Source organism: Periophthalmus magnuspinnatus, chromosome 10, assembly GCF_009829125.3.
Source record: "Periophthalmus magnuspinnatus isolate fPerMag1 chromosome 10, fPerMag1.2.pri, whole genome shotgun sequence".
Classification (NCBI taxonomy): domain Eukaryota; kingdom Metazoa; phylum Chordata; class Actinopteri; order Gobiiformes; family Gobiidae; genus Periophthalmus; species Periophthalmus magnuspinnatus.
The window spans coordinates 15,078,779-15,093,726 of record NC_047135.1 but is presented as its reverse complement, the minus strand read 5'-3'; the positions used below and the strand labels follow the sequence as shown (position 1 = coordinate 15,093,726).

At 40.1% G+C, this 14,948-nt stretch overlaps 2 protein-coding genes across 6 annotated transcripts in view; both read right to left on the bottom strand.

The window, feature by feature from the left end:
- Positions 1-8,302, bottom strand: part of zgc:66433 (uncharacterized protein LOC321250 homolog) — a 46,022-nt gene extending 37,720 nt beyond the window's left edge. For 2 of the 5 annotated variants that reach the window (XM_055224970.1, XM_033973670.2), the window contains exon 1: positions 8,127-8,290. In XM_055224970.1, the coding sequence (XP_055080945.1) occupies positions 8,127-8,194 (68 nt within the window). In that variant the 5' untranslated portion in view covers positions 8,195-8,290. Of the gene's footprint in view, positions 1-3,432; positions 3,613-8,126 lie in introns of those variants that run through there. The other 3 variants (XM_055224972.1, XM_055224971.1, XM_055224974.1) reach the window with 3 other exon arrangements.
- Positions 8,303-10,865: 2,563 nt separating this feature from the next.
- dcps (decapping enzyme, scavenger) lies at positions 10,866-14,488 on the bottom strand. Its single transcript, XM_033974229.2, has 6 exons — positions 14,267-14,488; positions 13,321-13,471; positions 12,747-12,892; positions 12,394-12,507; positions 11,748-11,858; positions 10,866-11,157 (listed from the first exon to the last, which is right to left on the bottom strand). Exons 1-6 carry the CDS (start codon positions 14,486-14,488, stop codon positions 10,891-10,893), a joined length of 1,011 nt encoding a protein of 336 aa, XP_033830120.1. The 3' UTR covers positions 10,866-10,890.
- Between the last annotated feature and the right edge of the window lie 460 nt (positions 14,489-14,948).

Here is a 14,948-nt window from a genome sequence, read left to right as displayed (position 1 = left end):
AACACTGGTTTTAAAAAAGAACAAACCCGGTCTAAGCAAGGATGAAACCCAGAATAAAACTGATCACAAGAAATAAACCAGAACTTAACCTGGTCTAAACAAGGACCAAACAAGGACTAAGCAGGGACATAACCCGGTATAAGCAGACAAGGACTAAACCAGGACTAAAACTGGGTCTTAGCATGGACTAATGTCGGTCTAACAAATGACTACACAGGGACTAAGCAAGAAGTTAACCAGGATTCACGCAAGAACTAACTGAACCTGGTATAAACAAGGACTAAACCAGGATTTAATACAGAACTAACCTGAGGACCTAATCTGGTATGAGTAGGACTAAACCAGGGCTGTCTTGGACTAGATTAGGACAAAACCAGAACTAAACAAGGTCTAAGGTCTTCTGAGGTTTTAGCAAATATGCAAAGATCCATCTGATTGTATGGAATTTTGAGGTCAACAGTAAAGTTATAATTACCTGAAAGTCAAATAAAAAAAACTATGAAAATGAGAGTGGTTCAAAACAACAGAAGCCACTGCCTCCAATGCATCAGGGAAAAGACTACATTACCCACAATGCACCTCTGAGGATGGGGACCTGACACACAGACATACAGGAGTGTGGGAGGGCATTTGACACACAGGGCCTGGTCTCAGGGGTGCCCAAACTCTTTTCCCCGAGGGCCATATCTTGAAAAATATTCAACATGGAGGGCCACAGACCAATGGTCAATATAGTAGATAGTTCAGATGGGTGCATTTAACATAGTTTTGACTTCATACTTTAAATTAGGCTTGAAATATTAATATTAGATCTGTATGACAATGCAATGTGATGTTATTTAGCTTATATTGGTAGGATTACTCACATTTGCCGTAAAAAGTACTGATTATGATCAATTGGGCCAGTTCAACTGAAGGCCTGAGGTCCAATAAAAATTGGTCTGAGGGCCGCATTTGGCCCCTGGGCCATAGTTTGGACACCCCTGCCTTAAAAGGTCAGGAGTGTTGGTGGTTTACTTTAACGCTGCCTCACTCTAGTTTATCAGAATGAACTATATGACAGACATGAGGTAAAATAAGGAGAAGAGAGGAGTAGTAGTAGTAGTAGTAGTAGTAATAGCAACAGTAGTAGTATAGTAGTAGTAGTAGAACAGTTGCAAAACAATAACATCTCCATGGATACAAGCAGGTGATGGGCACTTCACCAGAAAAGTGACACAGTGCAGCTTTAAAGCCCACACTGTACCATAGCTGCCTTGAGTGCCCTGAAGGATGGGAGTATCATTATGGAAGTATTTATATATTGATACTGACTGAGTTCAAATATGGGTAAAAGACTAAGCATCAACTTTCGACATGTTTGAGACATTTCTCTTGTTCCATGTCAAACACCTCCAGCAGTGTATTGGACAGATGCATCTGTGTCTGGTGTCCTGCATGTCCTTTAGAACCTATTTGAAAATCTTTTTTATTGAAATGCTTTCACCCATAAGGTTAGGTGACGTGACAATATGTGAAAAAGTTCCAGGGGGATGAAGATTTTTGCAAGCCACTGTATATACACCAAAAATTGTTGCCCAATGCTCCTCTCAGAGTGAGCACCACCTCTCACTCCCTTCACTTCCCATTCACACAGATATTTGACACCACAATGATTCCTATTTAACCTTTTACTCTGACAGGTCATTGTTCACATCTGAGTCAGCTGAGGCTTTAAACAGCTGATGTGCACTTCCTGTGTGGGCAGGAAGTGGCTCAAGGAAACCACCGAACCAGGAAGTATGAACACCACATCCTTCAGAGTGCTAAATATTTATGTCCTCAGGAATCAGACAGAAGGATGTTTAGACAATCAGAAAATAAGTTTGACCAAAATATTTCTGTGAGTGGAGTGAAGCACTTGGAATAATTATATTTATCAAAACATTCTTAAAGTTTCTATACCTGATTCCTCACTTCCCGGATGCATTCAGAGCATCCTAATTATTCACCACGATGAGTTTCTAAGCACTTTTCCTAAGTTTCAGAGGCTGGAGCAGAGTTTTGCTGTCACAGTAAAAGTAACAACCACAGGCATGCTAATGCATACTTCCTGATTCTCAGACAATAAAACACTTTATAATTAAATTAAATGCAGAGAGTGAACAGCAGACGTATTTTGACCCCAAGAGCTGCGTATGCAATATAAATGTACACATTTTGATCAAATACATGGGCTTTAAGGGCATTTAAGGGTATTTTCATTTTCACAGTGGGAAGGGAACATTTCTATAAATCTGACTCTCATGTGACACTAAATATGACCCTGTAAGATTTGGATATTGGTACATTCCACAAAAGCTTCAGTATTTTTCCATTGTCACACCAACACTATAAATGTTGACTAATACCATTCATAGTTCTGACACTACATCCATTCGGTTTCTGTCTGGGCCTGTTCACAACATGTTTAAATGTTCAGTTATTACACAATTCATTTGAGATTCACTTATTTATGCACGGAGCAGTTCATCAGACAGAATCTCCAAAAGTGAACATAAATTAATATATTTATCCAACTACATCATAACATCAACAGAATAACCAAAGACATTTGACCTGCCCCCATGTAAGTCTGGGAGTTCATCTGACACATAAGGATATAGGAGGATGGGAAAGCATCTGATACAAAGGGATACAGGAATATGGGAGGACATCTGACACACTACAGAAATATAGGAGGATGGAAGGGCATCTGACACGCAGGGATAGAGGAGGATGGGAGGGCATCTGACACAAAAGTAGGTCGGTCTTTATGGATCTGCAGAGTTGATGTGGTCCAGTGGTGCTGCCAAACCACAGCCCTGTGTTTAGAATTCTCTTAGAGTTCTTTTACAGAGAGAGGAATTTAAATTAGGTCTAAACTTGGACTAAAGCAGAACAGAACCAGGACTGAATCTGGCTCACTAAGGCAAGACTAAACCAGGACTAAACTCAGACTAAACCAGAACTAAAGCAGGGCTAAACCAGGACTAAGACCAGGAATAAAGCAAAACCAAACCAGGACTACTCTAGAAATTAACCAGGACTAAAACATGATACTAAAATAAGGCTACACTGGTAAAAACCGGGACAAAACCAAACCTAAAATTAAACTAACCCAACCTTTTTAACGTACATTTATGATACAGAAAATACTATAAATACATACAAATGTGGTTAGCCTCCTGTATTACCACTTAATGATATCACAAGCAGGAACAAAGAGAAAAGAACTAAATATGCAGGATTTGTGTGTTAAACATGTGTGAATGAAACAAAACACAACTTCAGGTCTGTTTCTGATGATGAAACAACATTATAACATCAAAAAAGTTAAATGGCCCTTTAAGAGGAGCACATGACCAAAATGAACAGAAAATAAACCACATGTACAAAAATACTGAAACTTACTTTTTGGTCTTGAAGCATCCAGACATGATTCAACATTCAAAAGTCCTCCTTAAAAAATAACAGTTTGGACAGTTTTAATCTCCAAAATGTAACTCAATGTGCATGACAGAAAGATTAATCCATTTGTAAAAGTTTGTGTGTAACGTTTCTCTCTGTATGTGAACTAGAACAAGACAGGAGCGAAAGACGGACAGAATACACTGAGAGAGAAGGAGGAGGGGGAGAGAGAAGGAGGAGGGAATAGAGAGGGATCCAGCTGAAACAATAAAGGGAGAGAGAGAGAGAGACATAGGGAGGAGCTATAGCAGGATACCCTATAGCAGGGGTGTCCAAACTATAGCTTGGGGGCTAAATGTGGCCCACAGACCAGTTTCTGTTGCTCCTCATGGTGAATTTGGATACCTCTGCTCCATAGTCTAGTCCCTTTTCTGGTTTAGACCTGGTTTAGACCTAGTTCAGTCTTGGTTTAGACCTATTTCAGTCCTGATTTAGACCTGGTTCAGTTCTAGTTTAGACCTGGTTCAGTCCAGGTTTTGCAGTAGTGTTGAGTAGGAATAAACCCCCCACCTCTGTGGTGTGTGTGTGTGTGTGTGTGTGTGTGTGTGTGTGGGGTGTGTGTGGGTGTGTGTGTGGGTGTGTGTGTGTGTGTGTGTGAGAAACCTCATTTAACCCTTTGTGCTCCACGTGAGAGATACAGTTAAACATCATTAGGCATCACGAGTCAATCATATGTTGCCTTACACTGTACATTCTGTGAGGACAACCAATGAGGTATAAATAAACTAGAGATCTAGTTTTATCAATCTTGTGATTGTAAGAGCAGCAAGTAACAGATCAAATTCAGAAATTTAAATGTTTAAAGTGGCCCTATTCTGCAAAATTGACTTTTAACAATGTTATAGTTGTTCGCCCTCACCATTTGCTCACCAAATGTTGTATTTTGAGTGATTTGTGCATGTCTGAGGAATCTTTAATAGCTCATTTTAAAATGCCATATTGCTGATCAATCCCTGTTTTCACATGGCCACTGTTATGTACTTACTTCATTCTCCAATTGTATTTTCTTAATCCATGATACACAAAGGATTCGGCAGCATCATGAGCCATTTTGGTACAAATGGAAGTGATGTGCAGCTTTCCATAGGAGGGGCCAACAGCACCTTTGCTATGATGATGTTCAAAGTGATGTAGGCTGCGATTGGGGATCACAGTTTTCTAGAGCAAATTTGTTTCTTTCATTAATTTGTTTTAGATAAATATTGTGATTTATGATGTGCAAATTATAACATAATGGTCCTATAACTATAGAGCAAACACAAACACAATATATCTGCTTTAAATTGAAATATAATTGTGTATTTTATTTGTTTATTTATTTTTAAAACAAGGACAGTGCACAGAAAACATTAATCTCAAGAGAAAAGATGCTCTGTGCTAGATTTAGCTACAAGTTAGTTTCCATCTGCAGTCCTTGGGCAGGTACAGAAGACATTAAAGAGCACACATAAAAGCCCCTCTAGCAACAATATTTCATCAATAACAATGTCTCCTTAAAATAACCACAATCCAATTCATCATGAAACATTTTAAACAGTCAAAATTCATTAAGACTGATTCCCACAAGTACAAAGCTTGAAATTCATCATTATCTTCTAAAAATACTCAAATTCACTGTAATAAATATCATATAAAATGTACAGGTATCACATTCATTAGAATGATCGTCCTCTAAAATACAATCCATCAATAACTTTACCATCAAGACAAATGTCATTAGTCACAATACACAACACAATCAGTCTGAATGTTTAAACGTTCAAAGAGCCTCATGTTGACACGCCTACCTGCTCAGAAGCCATTGTTTGAGAAAGTGTGGCATTAAGTGCAGGTTTTCAGGCCAGCTGGAAGCGTGCTCCAGCTTTTTGCTGCTGTGTATGAGAAAGCCCATTGTCCCATTACAGTCCGTTTAAAGGGAATGGTTATCAGATGAGGATTATTTGTCCTAATAATGCAGGACTCTGTCTCTGTCTGGATATTTGTCTCTGAATTGTAAAAATGAATATTCACTCTAGAACACTGCACTGGTCTATATTTTATACAGAATTAAATTATGTTTGTGTGTCGGTACAAAATAATTATTCTGTTTACTTCACACAAATGAACAAACTACTGATACTTTGAAGCTGATGTCGTCAACATTCCCTGGGAGGTGATGCTAACTTAGGCACTGGTCTGTTTGAAGCTCGGTTAGCTTAATTTTATCATACTCTGACCATTAAAAACTGACTTAGTTGGACCTACAAGGTGAGCTGATTTTTGCTGTTCAACAAGTCCCTGTCAAATAACATCACAGAAAAGACAGCGAGCATTAGTCAGTCACTCTCACTTTTTCAAACTATTTTAACAGTGCCTGCTAATGTGGGCTGCACATTGTGCTGCACATTCCACCATACACATAGGCCTACATGTATAAAACCCCCAGTGTGATGCCACTGCAAAATATCAATACACCATATGAGTCAGTCAACTTTCACTAAACTGAATAGCCCCTCCTTTCTCTCTCTTACCTTTTTTCTGTTTATTCTGTTTGTCTGCTGTCTGATTCTTGGTTCCCTCTCTTGCTCTGGCCCCCTCTCTCCCTCTTTTGCTTTCTTACCCCCACCCTCAATTCCCACTTTCTCCCCCTGCCTCACCCGTTTCTCTCTCTTCTCCACATCACATAGTTTGAAGCAGCTCTCACATCTGGAAACCATCACCTCTCTCCATCTCTCTCACAACTCACTCCCTCTCTCCTCTCGTCTTTCTAATGTAAATAATGTGTAATCACAAACAGTCTTTCCCCCCCTCTTTCCTCTCCTAAACACCCTTCTCCCTAACCTTTCTCCTCTTTCCTCTCTCCTTCCTTCTCTCCCTCGCCTCTTTCTAATATAAAGTGCAATCACAAACAGTCTTTACTTCCCTCTCTCTCCTCTTGCTCTCTGTCTGCTGTCACTTGTTCCCTCCTCTCCTCTCCCTTTTTCTCTCCTCTTTCTAATATAAATAGTCTAATCACAAAGTCTTTTCCTCCCTCTCTTTCACCCCCCTCTGTCCTCTCCCTTCCTCCTCTCTCTCTCTTTTCTCTCTCCTGTCTCTCTCCTCTACTTCTTTCTAATATAAATACTGTAATCACAGACAGGCTTTCTATCCTCTCTCCCCTCTCTCTCTGCTGTTACTCGGCCTCTCCTCTCCTTCTCTCTCTCCTTTCTAATAGTGTACTCACGAACAGTTTTTCTCTCTCTCCCTCCTCTTTCTAATGTAAATATAATATAAATATATAGAGCGTAATCTCTCCTATCTCTCTCTTCTCTCCCTCTTTCGAATATAAATAGTGCAATCACTTTTTCCCTCCGTCAGTGGGAGAAATTCGATCCACTGATCAATCTCACATTTCTGGGTCAAAAATATGTTTAGTTTGGTCAAGTTTTGGAAGAAAAAATTGACTTTTTCTAAACTTATTCATTCAGTTTCATTTTCATCTTTTTATGTTCATTCATTTATACATTCTGACCCTGGGCTATAGTAGTCTTAGAACGTACTCATATTTCATTTATTTATTTACTTGAGAAAGGTCCTATGTGATCTGCAAGCCAAACATATGACCTCCTTGTTGTGAGGCAAAAGTGATAACCGCTGCACCACTGCGCTGCTGAACTCTTAGAAAGTTTATAAAAGCAAGAACACAATTGCACTGTTTGATGCTAGGATTGAACCACCAATCTCCTGGTTCTGCTGTACCACCTGTGCCACAGTCTGTTTTAGTCTGATCTCTGAATGGCATGAGAGTAGTGCGAGAGTGAAATTGAATGAGATCAGGGTTAGATCAGGACTCAGGGGACTCTAATTTGTCTGCGACCAGAGAACAGACCTGAGACCAGAGCAGAGGCCAGACCAAAGCCCAGAGACCAGGGACCAGAGACCAGGGACCAGGGACCAGGGACCAGGGACCAGGGACCAGGGACCAGGGACCAGAGACTAGAGGAAAGACCCAGTGTGTTTACTGATGACATCATTTTTCTCTCTGCCCTCTCAGTAAACAGTGTGAACAGGAAAGAGCTCCAATGGGTTTTATTATTGATCCAACCTCATCCACCAGGACTAAAGCCAGAGGGAATGTTTTAAATTTAATCTGGATCAGGACAAAACAGCAGAGCAAAAATAAGTAGATTAGAAAAGCAAAATACAACTCCAATTTGATCACTGGCAACTTCTAAAGTTCCTTAAAAGTAGGTTAATCAGCAGTAAAAGACCACAACTTCCAGTGTGGTTATTTGGTAAGTGTCTTTTAAAAGATTTATGGTAAACAAGAGCTTAAAAAAAATAAAAACTATCTTCCAAACCACAAGAGTCTGTAGTCAATCATGAAATCCACCCCCGCCCACTTTTGGACCACAGCGCCCGAGCTACAGCGACTCAAACCCGGCCAGAGACCACCAACATCGCCGCTGTCTCTGTCTCCTCCATCCAGTGAACAGGACACACTTCCCAACACTCCGACGAAACACGCATGAAAGTCAAGCAAAGCGCAAGAGAAATGCGACCATAACGCCACCCAAAACGCATCTATACCAGCTCAGACGTTTGCCTTCCATTGATAAGCGACAAAAAATAAAGATGAAGTTTTAACAATGATACAAAATAGCGTTGGAGAATCTTACGGTGCGTCAGTGTTGTCCTCAAGGGGGCTCAGCGCGAGGTTGTCCCGCAGTGACCGAAACCACGGCATGATCACGGGGCAGCGCAACACCGCGACGCACCGCTGATTGGATTATCGTGGATCCGCTTCTCTCTAGTCTCTCTCCCTCTTTCTCCTTTTCCTATCCGTTTCTTTCACTCTGTCCCTCTCTCTATCTCTCTGTATATGTGTATGTGTACGGGGAGGGCGAGGGGCGGTGCAAAAACAATTTAAGGAATGAACCAAGAAACCCAAGGATCTCTGCATTGTCCGGAGTTTTACGCGGGCATTGTATTGTAATAACGGAGCCACTATAAAAAGTTTACCATTGTTGGAACTAAACTTTCACCCAAGTAGTACTTTCCAAACACAACAATAAGATGTGAAATTAACTCCTGGTTTGAAGAGTAATAATTTTGAACTGGTCAAGAATGTTGGCAATAAAATAGTGGTAACAGGAACAGTCTTAAGTAGTATAAGCGTGGTAATAGCCTTGTATAAGGTGTAGCAGTAGCAGTAGTAGTACTGACAGGAAAAACACTAATAGCAAACTTTACAACAGTTGCATTAAACTGTTTTACATAATCTGGTTTATAATATTAAACAGGTAGATTGTAGTTTTTTCATGTTTTGGATACCCCCAGAGAAGCCTAGTTTAATTCTCTCCCCTCAAGATTGTATTTACCTAAACTGAAAGGAAAGAACTTAAACATGTGATTTTCTTGGTTTGTGAATTTAAAATTTAAATAGGGAAAAAAGGAGCGCTATCCAGTGTTAAACATGTGTCAATGCAGCTTTGACAGAAATAAAAGGAAATAGAAAATCAATCATTTATTGGGTTTACAGTTTAAAAATCATGAAACAATAATACAAATAACAGTTAAAACCTTCACATAGTGCAAAAATTTGTTGGAATTAACAGTGGCTTGCAAAAGTCTTCATCCCCCTGGAACTTTTTCACATACTGTCACATCACAACCACAAATTTAAATAATTGTTTTTAGCATTTTATGTAAATGAGCAACACAAAATGACACACAAGTGTGAAGTAGATGGGAATATTTTAAAAGATTTCCAATTTATTTATTTTTTTTATTAAAAAAAACTTAAAAGTGAAGCGTGCAAAAGTATTCAGCCCACTTTTTCTTGAATGCAACCAATTGCTTTGAGAAGTTTCCTGATGACCAAAAAGAGTCCACCTGTGTATAATCTTGTCTCAGTATAAATGGAGCTGTGCTGTGAAGGCCACAGAAGTTTGTTAACAGCGTGTTGAGGAGCAAACCACAAAATGAAGTCAAAGAGCACACCAAACAGGTCAGAGAAAAAGATTCATCCAGAAATGGAAAGAGTATGACACAACTGCAAACCTACCCAGACATGGCCCTCCACCAAAACTTACAGAACAAACAAGAAGAGCACTCATCAGAGATGCAGCCAGGAGGCCCATGGTGACTCTGGAAGAGCTGCAGAGATTCACAGCTCAGGTGGGCGAATCTGTTCACAGGACAACTACTAGTTGTGCACTACACAAATCTGGTCTTTATGGAAGAGTGGCAAGAAGAAAACCATTGTTGAAAACCATCCATAAGAAGTCTCGTTTACAGTTCATTAGAAGTCATTTGGAGGACACAGCAAACATGTGGCAAAAGGTGCTCTGGTCTGATGAGACCAAAATCTTTTTGGCCTAAAAGCAAAGCGCTACATGTGGAGGAAAACTAACCCTGCACATCACTCTGAACACACCGTCCCCACAGTCAAACATGGTGGTGGCAGCATCATGCTGTGGGGGTGCTTTTCTTCTGCTGGAACAGGCAAGCTGGATGGATGGTGCTAAATACAGCAACAAACCTGCTGGAGTCTGCAAAAGACTTGAGACTGGCGCGGAGGTTCACCTTCCAGCAGAACAACGATTCTAAACATAAAGCCAAAGTGACAATGAAATGGTTTAAAGCAAAAACATATTCATGTGTTAGAATGGCCCAGTCAAAGTCCGGACCATGATCCAATTGAGAATCTGTGGCAAGATCTGAAAACTGCAGTTCACAAATGGTCTCCATCAAATCTGACAGAACTTGAAACTGTTTTGCCAGGAAGAAGAAATTTCAGTCTGTAGGTGTGGAAAGCTGTGGAGACATATCCCAAAAGACTTGCAGCTGTAATTGCAGCAAAAGGCAGTTCACAAAGTATTGACTTAGGGGGGCTGAATACTTTTGCACGCTGCACTTTTCAGTTTTGTATTTTTGTATTTTTTTATATGGAAATTATGTATAATTTTCTTTACACTTCACACTTATGTACAATTTTGTGTTACATATTCACATAAAATGCAAATAAAAAAATATTTAAATTTGTGGTTGTGATTTGACAAAATGTGAAAAAGTTCTAGGGGGATGAATGCTTTTGCAATGGTAGGACATTAATCAAGGTCTAAACCAGGTCTACATTAAGGGACTATAAAACCAACCCAGAATTAAGCTAGGGCTAAACCAAGTCCAAACTAGGCCATACCACGTCAGACCCAGGTCTTTATCAAGGTCTCCCCCAGGTCCAACCCAAGTCTATACCAGGAAATAACCTAGACTAATTAGGTCTAACCAAGTGTAGACCTGGCCAAAACAGAACTAACCCAGGTCTAATTCTGACTAAACAAGGTCTAAACCAGGACTATGCCAACACCAACCAAATCCAGGTCTAAACCAGGTTTGAATTGGGAGTTATCCTAGCTTAAATCCAGGTCTTTCCAGGGTCTACATCTTGCCTGCCTCCCTGTACTTCCTGAGAAGGCCGTCGTCAGCACGTACGGGGAAATAGAGAGTCCTGGTCTGGTAGAACCTCGGGTTAATTTGGATGTTCTGGATCACGTCTTGGATCAGGTGGGCTCTCTCCACTCCAGAGCCCAGAGCGTCAAATCCCAAATGGGTGAAGTGCACGTGGAGGTGGTAGTACGATGGCTGGTAGTGCAGGTACACTCGCAGCTTAGAACGAGGGAGGCCAAACGTAGACAGTATCAAATCCTGATGAAACAACAGCCAAACAATTGAAAGAGTGACTAAAGGTTATAAAATTTGCCAGCCGTAATTGCATCAAGAGTGAGCTGACTGGAAAAGCAGATAAAACGTGCATACTGTATGGGGAAACAACAAAACATCCAAAGCTACAGCAGTTGAAGTAGTGGTATTTGTGGTAAAATAACTGAGATTGAAGTTTTTTGGTGTGTCAAGTGTGACTCTAGTGTGATGATTATTGTGAGCCTGCTCTCACCACTCACCTGTACAGACGAGAAGGTTCAGGTTGCACCTTTGGGGAGCACCATAATGAGTGGAGCTCCACGAGCTCCACATGAGGTTTGGTAATTAAATATCAACCCCTGACCCCAACTCTAACGTTGACCAACTCAACCATGTGGCGATCCTAAATTATTAAGTTGTTTTTTGACACTGGATGTGGGGGAGTAGAGCTCCAGTTGGCAACCAAAGGTGCCAAACCTCCACTCCATACAGTGGCTAGACTCTCTTGGTATAAGTAGCACTGACATTAGCATTCCCTCCTTATCTGCACAGGTAATATTAGCTTCCGCCTTTAATGTTAACCATTAGGCTCTCACCTGTCCCTTGAGGAGGATGTTCTGGAGCAGAGGCAGGTGCTCTGAGGTCAAGTCTCTCAGGCTCTTTATGTCCCGAAGGTGAGAGATTGCAATCAGGTACAAGTCATCTACCTGGAACAGAGAGAAACCAGACCTTACACAGGTCTAAAACAGGACTAAAACCAGGTCTAAACCAGGTATAAGTCATCTACCTGCAAGAGAGAAACAAGGTTTGAACTAGGACTGAACCAGACCAGGACTATACCAGGACTAAACCAGGTGCAAGTCATCCACCTGGAAGAGGGCAACTGGGTCTGAACCAAGTCTAAACCAGGACTAAATCAGTACTGAACCAGGACTGTACCAGGACTAAAACCAGGGCTAAAACCAGGTCTAAAACAAGGACTGAACCAGGACTTCATGGGTCTAAATCATGTCTTAAATCAAATTTCTGATAACAACACCAGTCTTCTTTTCCTGCTTCAATGAGGAATTCCTGAAGCCAAAGTTGCCCTGGGGCAGAGAGACATCCATTGAGTGTTTAAGCCCTCTCCAACCACCAACAATCACGCAAGAAAAGCTTCTATGTAAGCAACTAGTAGTAGTCAGTAATAGTTACTCGCTGGTATATTCGTAATAATACTTGCAGAACCCTTTATTCTCTCACCTGTTTCTGGTTCCATTTGAAGTCGGGCAGCAGCACAAAGCCTGTTTTTGGATCTGTATCTTCAAACAGGATTCTCTCAGACTCCGCCTTCTTCTCCAGGATGTTATACACCCACTGGACACAACAGGACACACAAAATAGATGATATATTTAACTTAAGAGTGTAAAAAGAGACATTTTATTAAGTGGGTTAAAAATGCATTTACATTACTATAGCACCCCCAATAGGACCTACATGAACCTGCATCTGAAGTGGCTCCTGTCAAGTGAGGGAGTGACACATTGTCGACTTGTTCCTTTGTATAAAGGCAGAATGATGGAGAGCTAGCACCCCCCTCAGGACAAATACAGACCTGCACACTGAAGTGCTGCTCTTGTATATAAGGTAAAGTGATGGAGAAATAATCTTCGGCAGTCTCCTCCAGTAAAAAACTCTCCTGGCGCTGATATTTCTGAATGTGTTTCTGAGTGGCCGGAAACACCACCGTCGTCTTGATCTCTGAAAAAAACCCAAAACAAAAACCAACATGATTTAAAACCACATAATGAAAGAACAGCCTTTTTATTATCAGTGTTATACTGCACTAAAAACCTTGAAAACATGTATTCTTATTGTCAGCAAGCTTGCCTCTCCACAAACCTGCCTTGTAACCACCAGCTCGTCATCGTGGAGGTCTTGCTTGTCCTGAATGTTACAGAAAATGGCATAAAACTAATCTCTCTCAATGAAGAAGTTTTGTGAAAAGAATTTTACTTTTTATCTCAATGGCGATGCAGTTTTTAAATTTGGGTAATAAAACTTTCAGTTAATCTTATACAATACACGCTTATGCTAACTTTAAAATCAAAAGAACAATACTGTAGTGATGTGCAGGTTTAGAACATTCTAATAGAAAAGAGGTAGTTATGGTTAACCTAAACCGCTACCGTTAAGGTGAGCAGGCGCCTGTAGCTGGTACGTGCTGTAGATGTCGTTCTTCATCTGGAGCTTCAGTCTAGACTCGGAGAAGATCTGGGACAGGACTTCCTTTTGGATTGGGGTTTTCTCCAGAATCACCACAGCATCCTGACCTGAAATCTGGATACAGGAACGATCAGGAAATAAACAGTTTAGTAAATGCACAACAGCAACCTATCCTAGGCACAGTTTTAATTTGTAATTTGTTGAACATTTGTAATTAGATCTGGGAGGTCATCTGTTTTTGGTTAGTCCTGGTTAGTACTATGTTTTAGTAATGTTCAAGTAAATAAAGCAAGCTTGACATACAAATTTTATTCTAAATAATAACTCTTACACATTTGGCATTACTGCATCATTTCTGCCAGTAATTTGATAAAATTATAAGATAACATTAATTTTGACTAGAGTATTTGAATATGGATAATTCAAAGTACTTAAATGAATACACCTTTTAATTAAGCAGATAAACTGGGCAAAGATTTGAAATTGTCATAATTTAACAAAAAAACTAAAATATTGAAGATTAAGTATTAAAGTGATTTTATTTAATGGCACAGAGAACCACAAGCCCACAATAAATAAATGTTGGGTTTATACTAATTAATTTTAAAGGTGCGCTATGTAACTTTTCTAATAGAGGGTCTGCTATCTTCTCGCCTCCATGGAGATGCTACTGCATTGCCCCAAAGCATTAAACTTATTTATCTCAATAAAGACGAGTTATGATCTGTGGAGAGGCAAGCCCCTCAATAAAAAGATTAGGTTAATGCCATGCTGTGGAACATTTCAGGCAAAACAACATTTCCATGGACAAAAAGAGGTGACGTAGGCGTAAATCCCAGCAAAAACGTTACATTAAGCAGCTTTAATAATTGAATGAATAAATAATAAATGAAAGAATGAATGATTTACCTTCCCGTGCACAAAGACAGTTTTCTCTCGCGCAGAGTCGCTTAAAACTGCAGCGGTTTCAAACTTGGACAGCACATTTCCACTCTCCTCTGTATTCTCTGTAATTTTATGTTCCCCTTTCCCATTTTCACTCTCCGGATGCGCTTTGGACTTCTTTATTTTAGGAAAAAACTCATTTATTTCTTCTTCTCCCAGTTCACGTTTTTCGCTGGAGTCCGCCATGTTTATTTGAGTCCGGGGTTGCCAGATGAGAAGGACGTTTTACAGCGCGCTGACACCCCCCCCATTCATAAATCCATTCATAGAGCTATTTTATAAGATAAATACGTGAATTAACTGTACGTTGTTTTTTTTGTTTTTTTAACAAAGTGGAGCATCATTTGTATTACTATCAATGCAAAGGGAGGGGCCCCTCTCTTCAGATAGATATAAGGAAGTGACCACCAGCAATCTGACCAGAACACTCTTACAACGATTTGTCCAGTTGATATATTTCAACTTCGTCTTGTGCTATGGATCAGACCTGGACGACTGAGGGTTTACACAGACATATTACTATCATTGCAAAACAAAATAAAATTACGTTAATATCATTAGACTAATGCGTTAAGATCATAAAACAAGTAAACCAATTGCTTAAACAGGCAATGCAACCTAAGTACCGTGTAATAAGTTTAATTTA

What these genes read in the sequence shown, in the direction of transcription:
- dcps (XM_033974229.2), bottom strand. Translation starts at nt 14,488, where the DNA reads ATGGCGGACTCCAGCGAAAAACGTGAACTGGGAGAAGAAGAAATAAAT. An exon ending in AGCAGCACTTCAGTGTGCAG is followed by an intron (nt 12,508 to 12,746) that starts GTCTGTATTTGT and finishes TGTTGTGTCCAG; the next exon opens with TGGGTGTATAACATCCTGGA. An exon ending in TCAAATGGAACCAGAAACAG is followed by an intron (nt 11,859 to 12,393) that starts GTGAGAGAATAA and finishes TCTCTGTTCCAG; the next exon opens with GTAGATGACTTGTACCTGAT.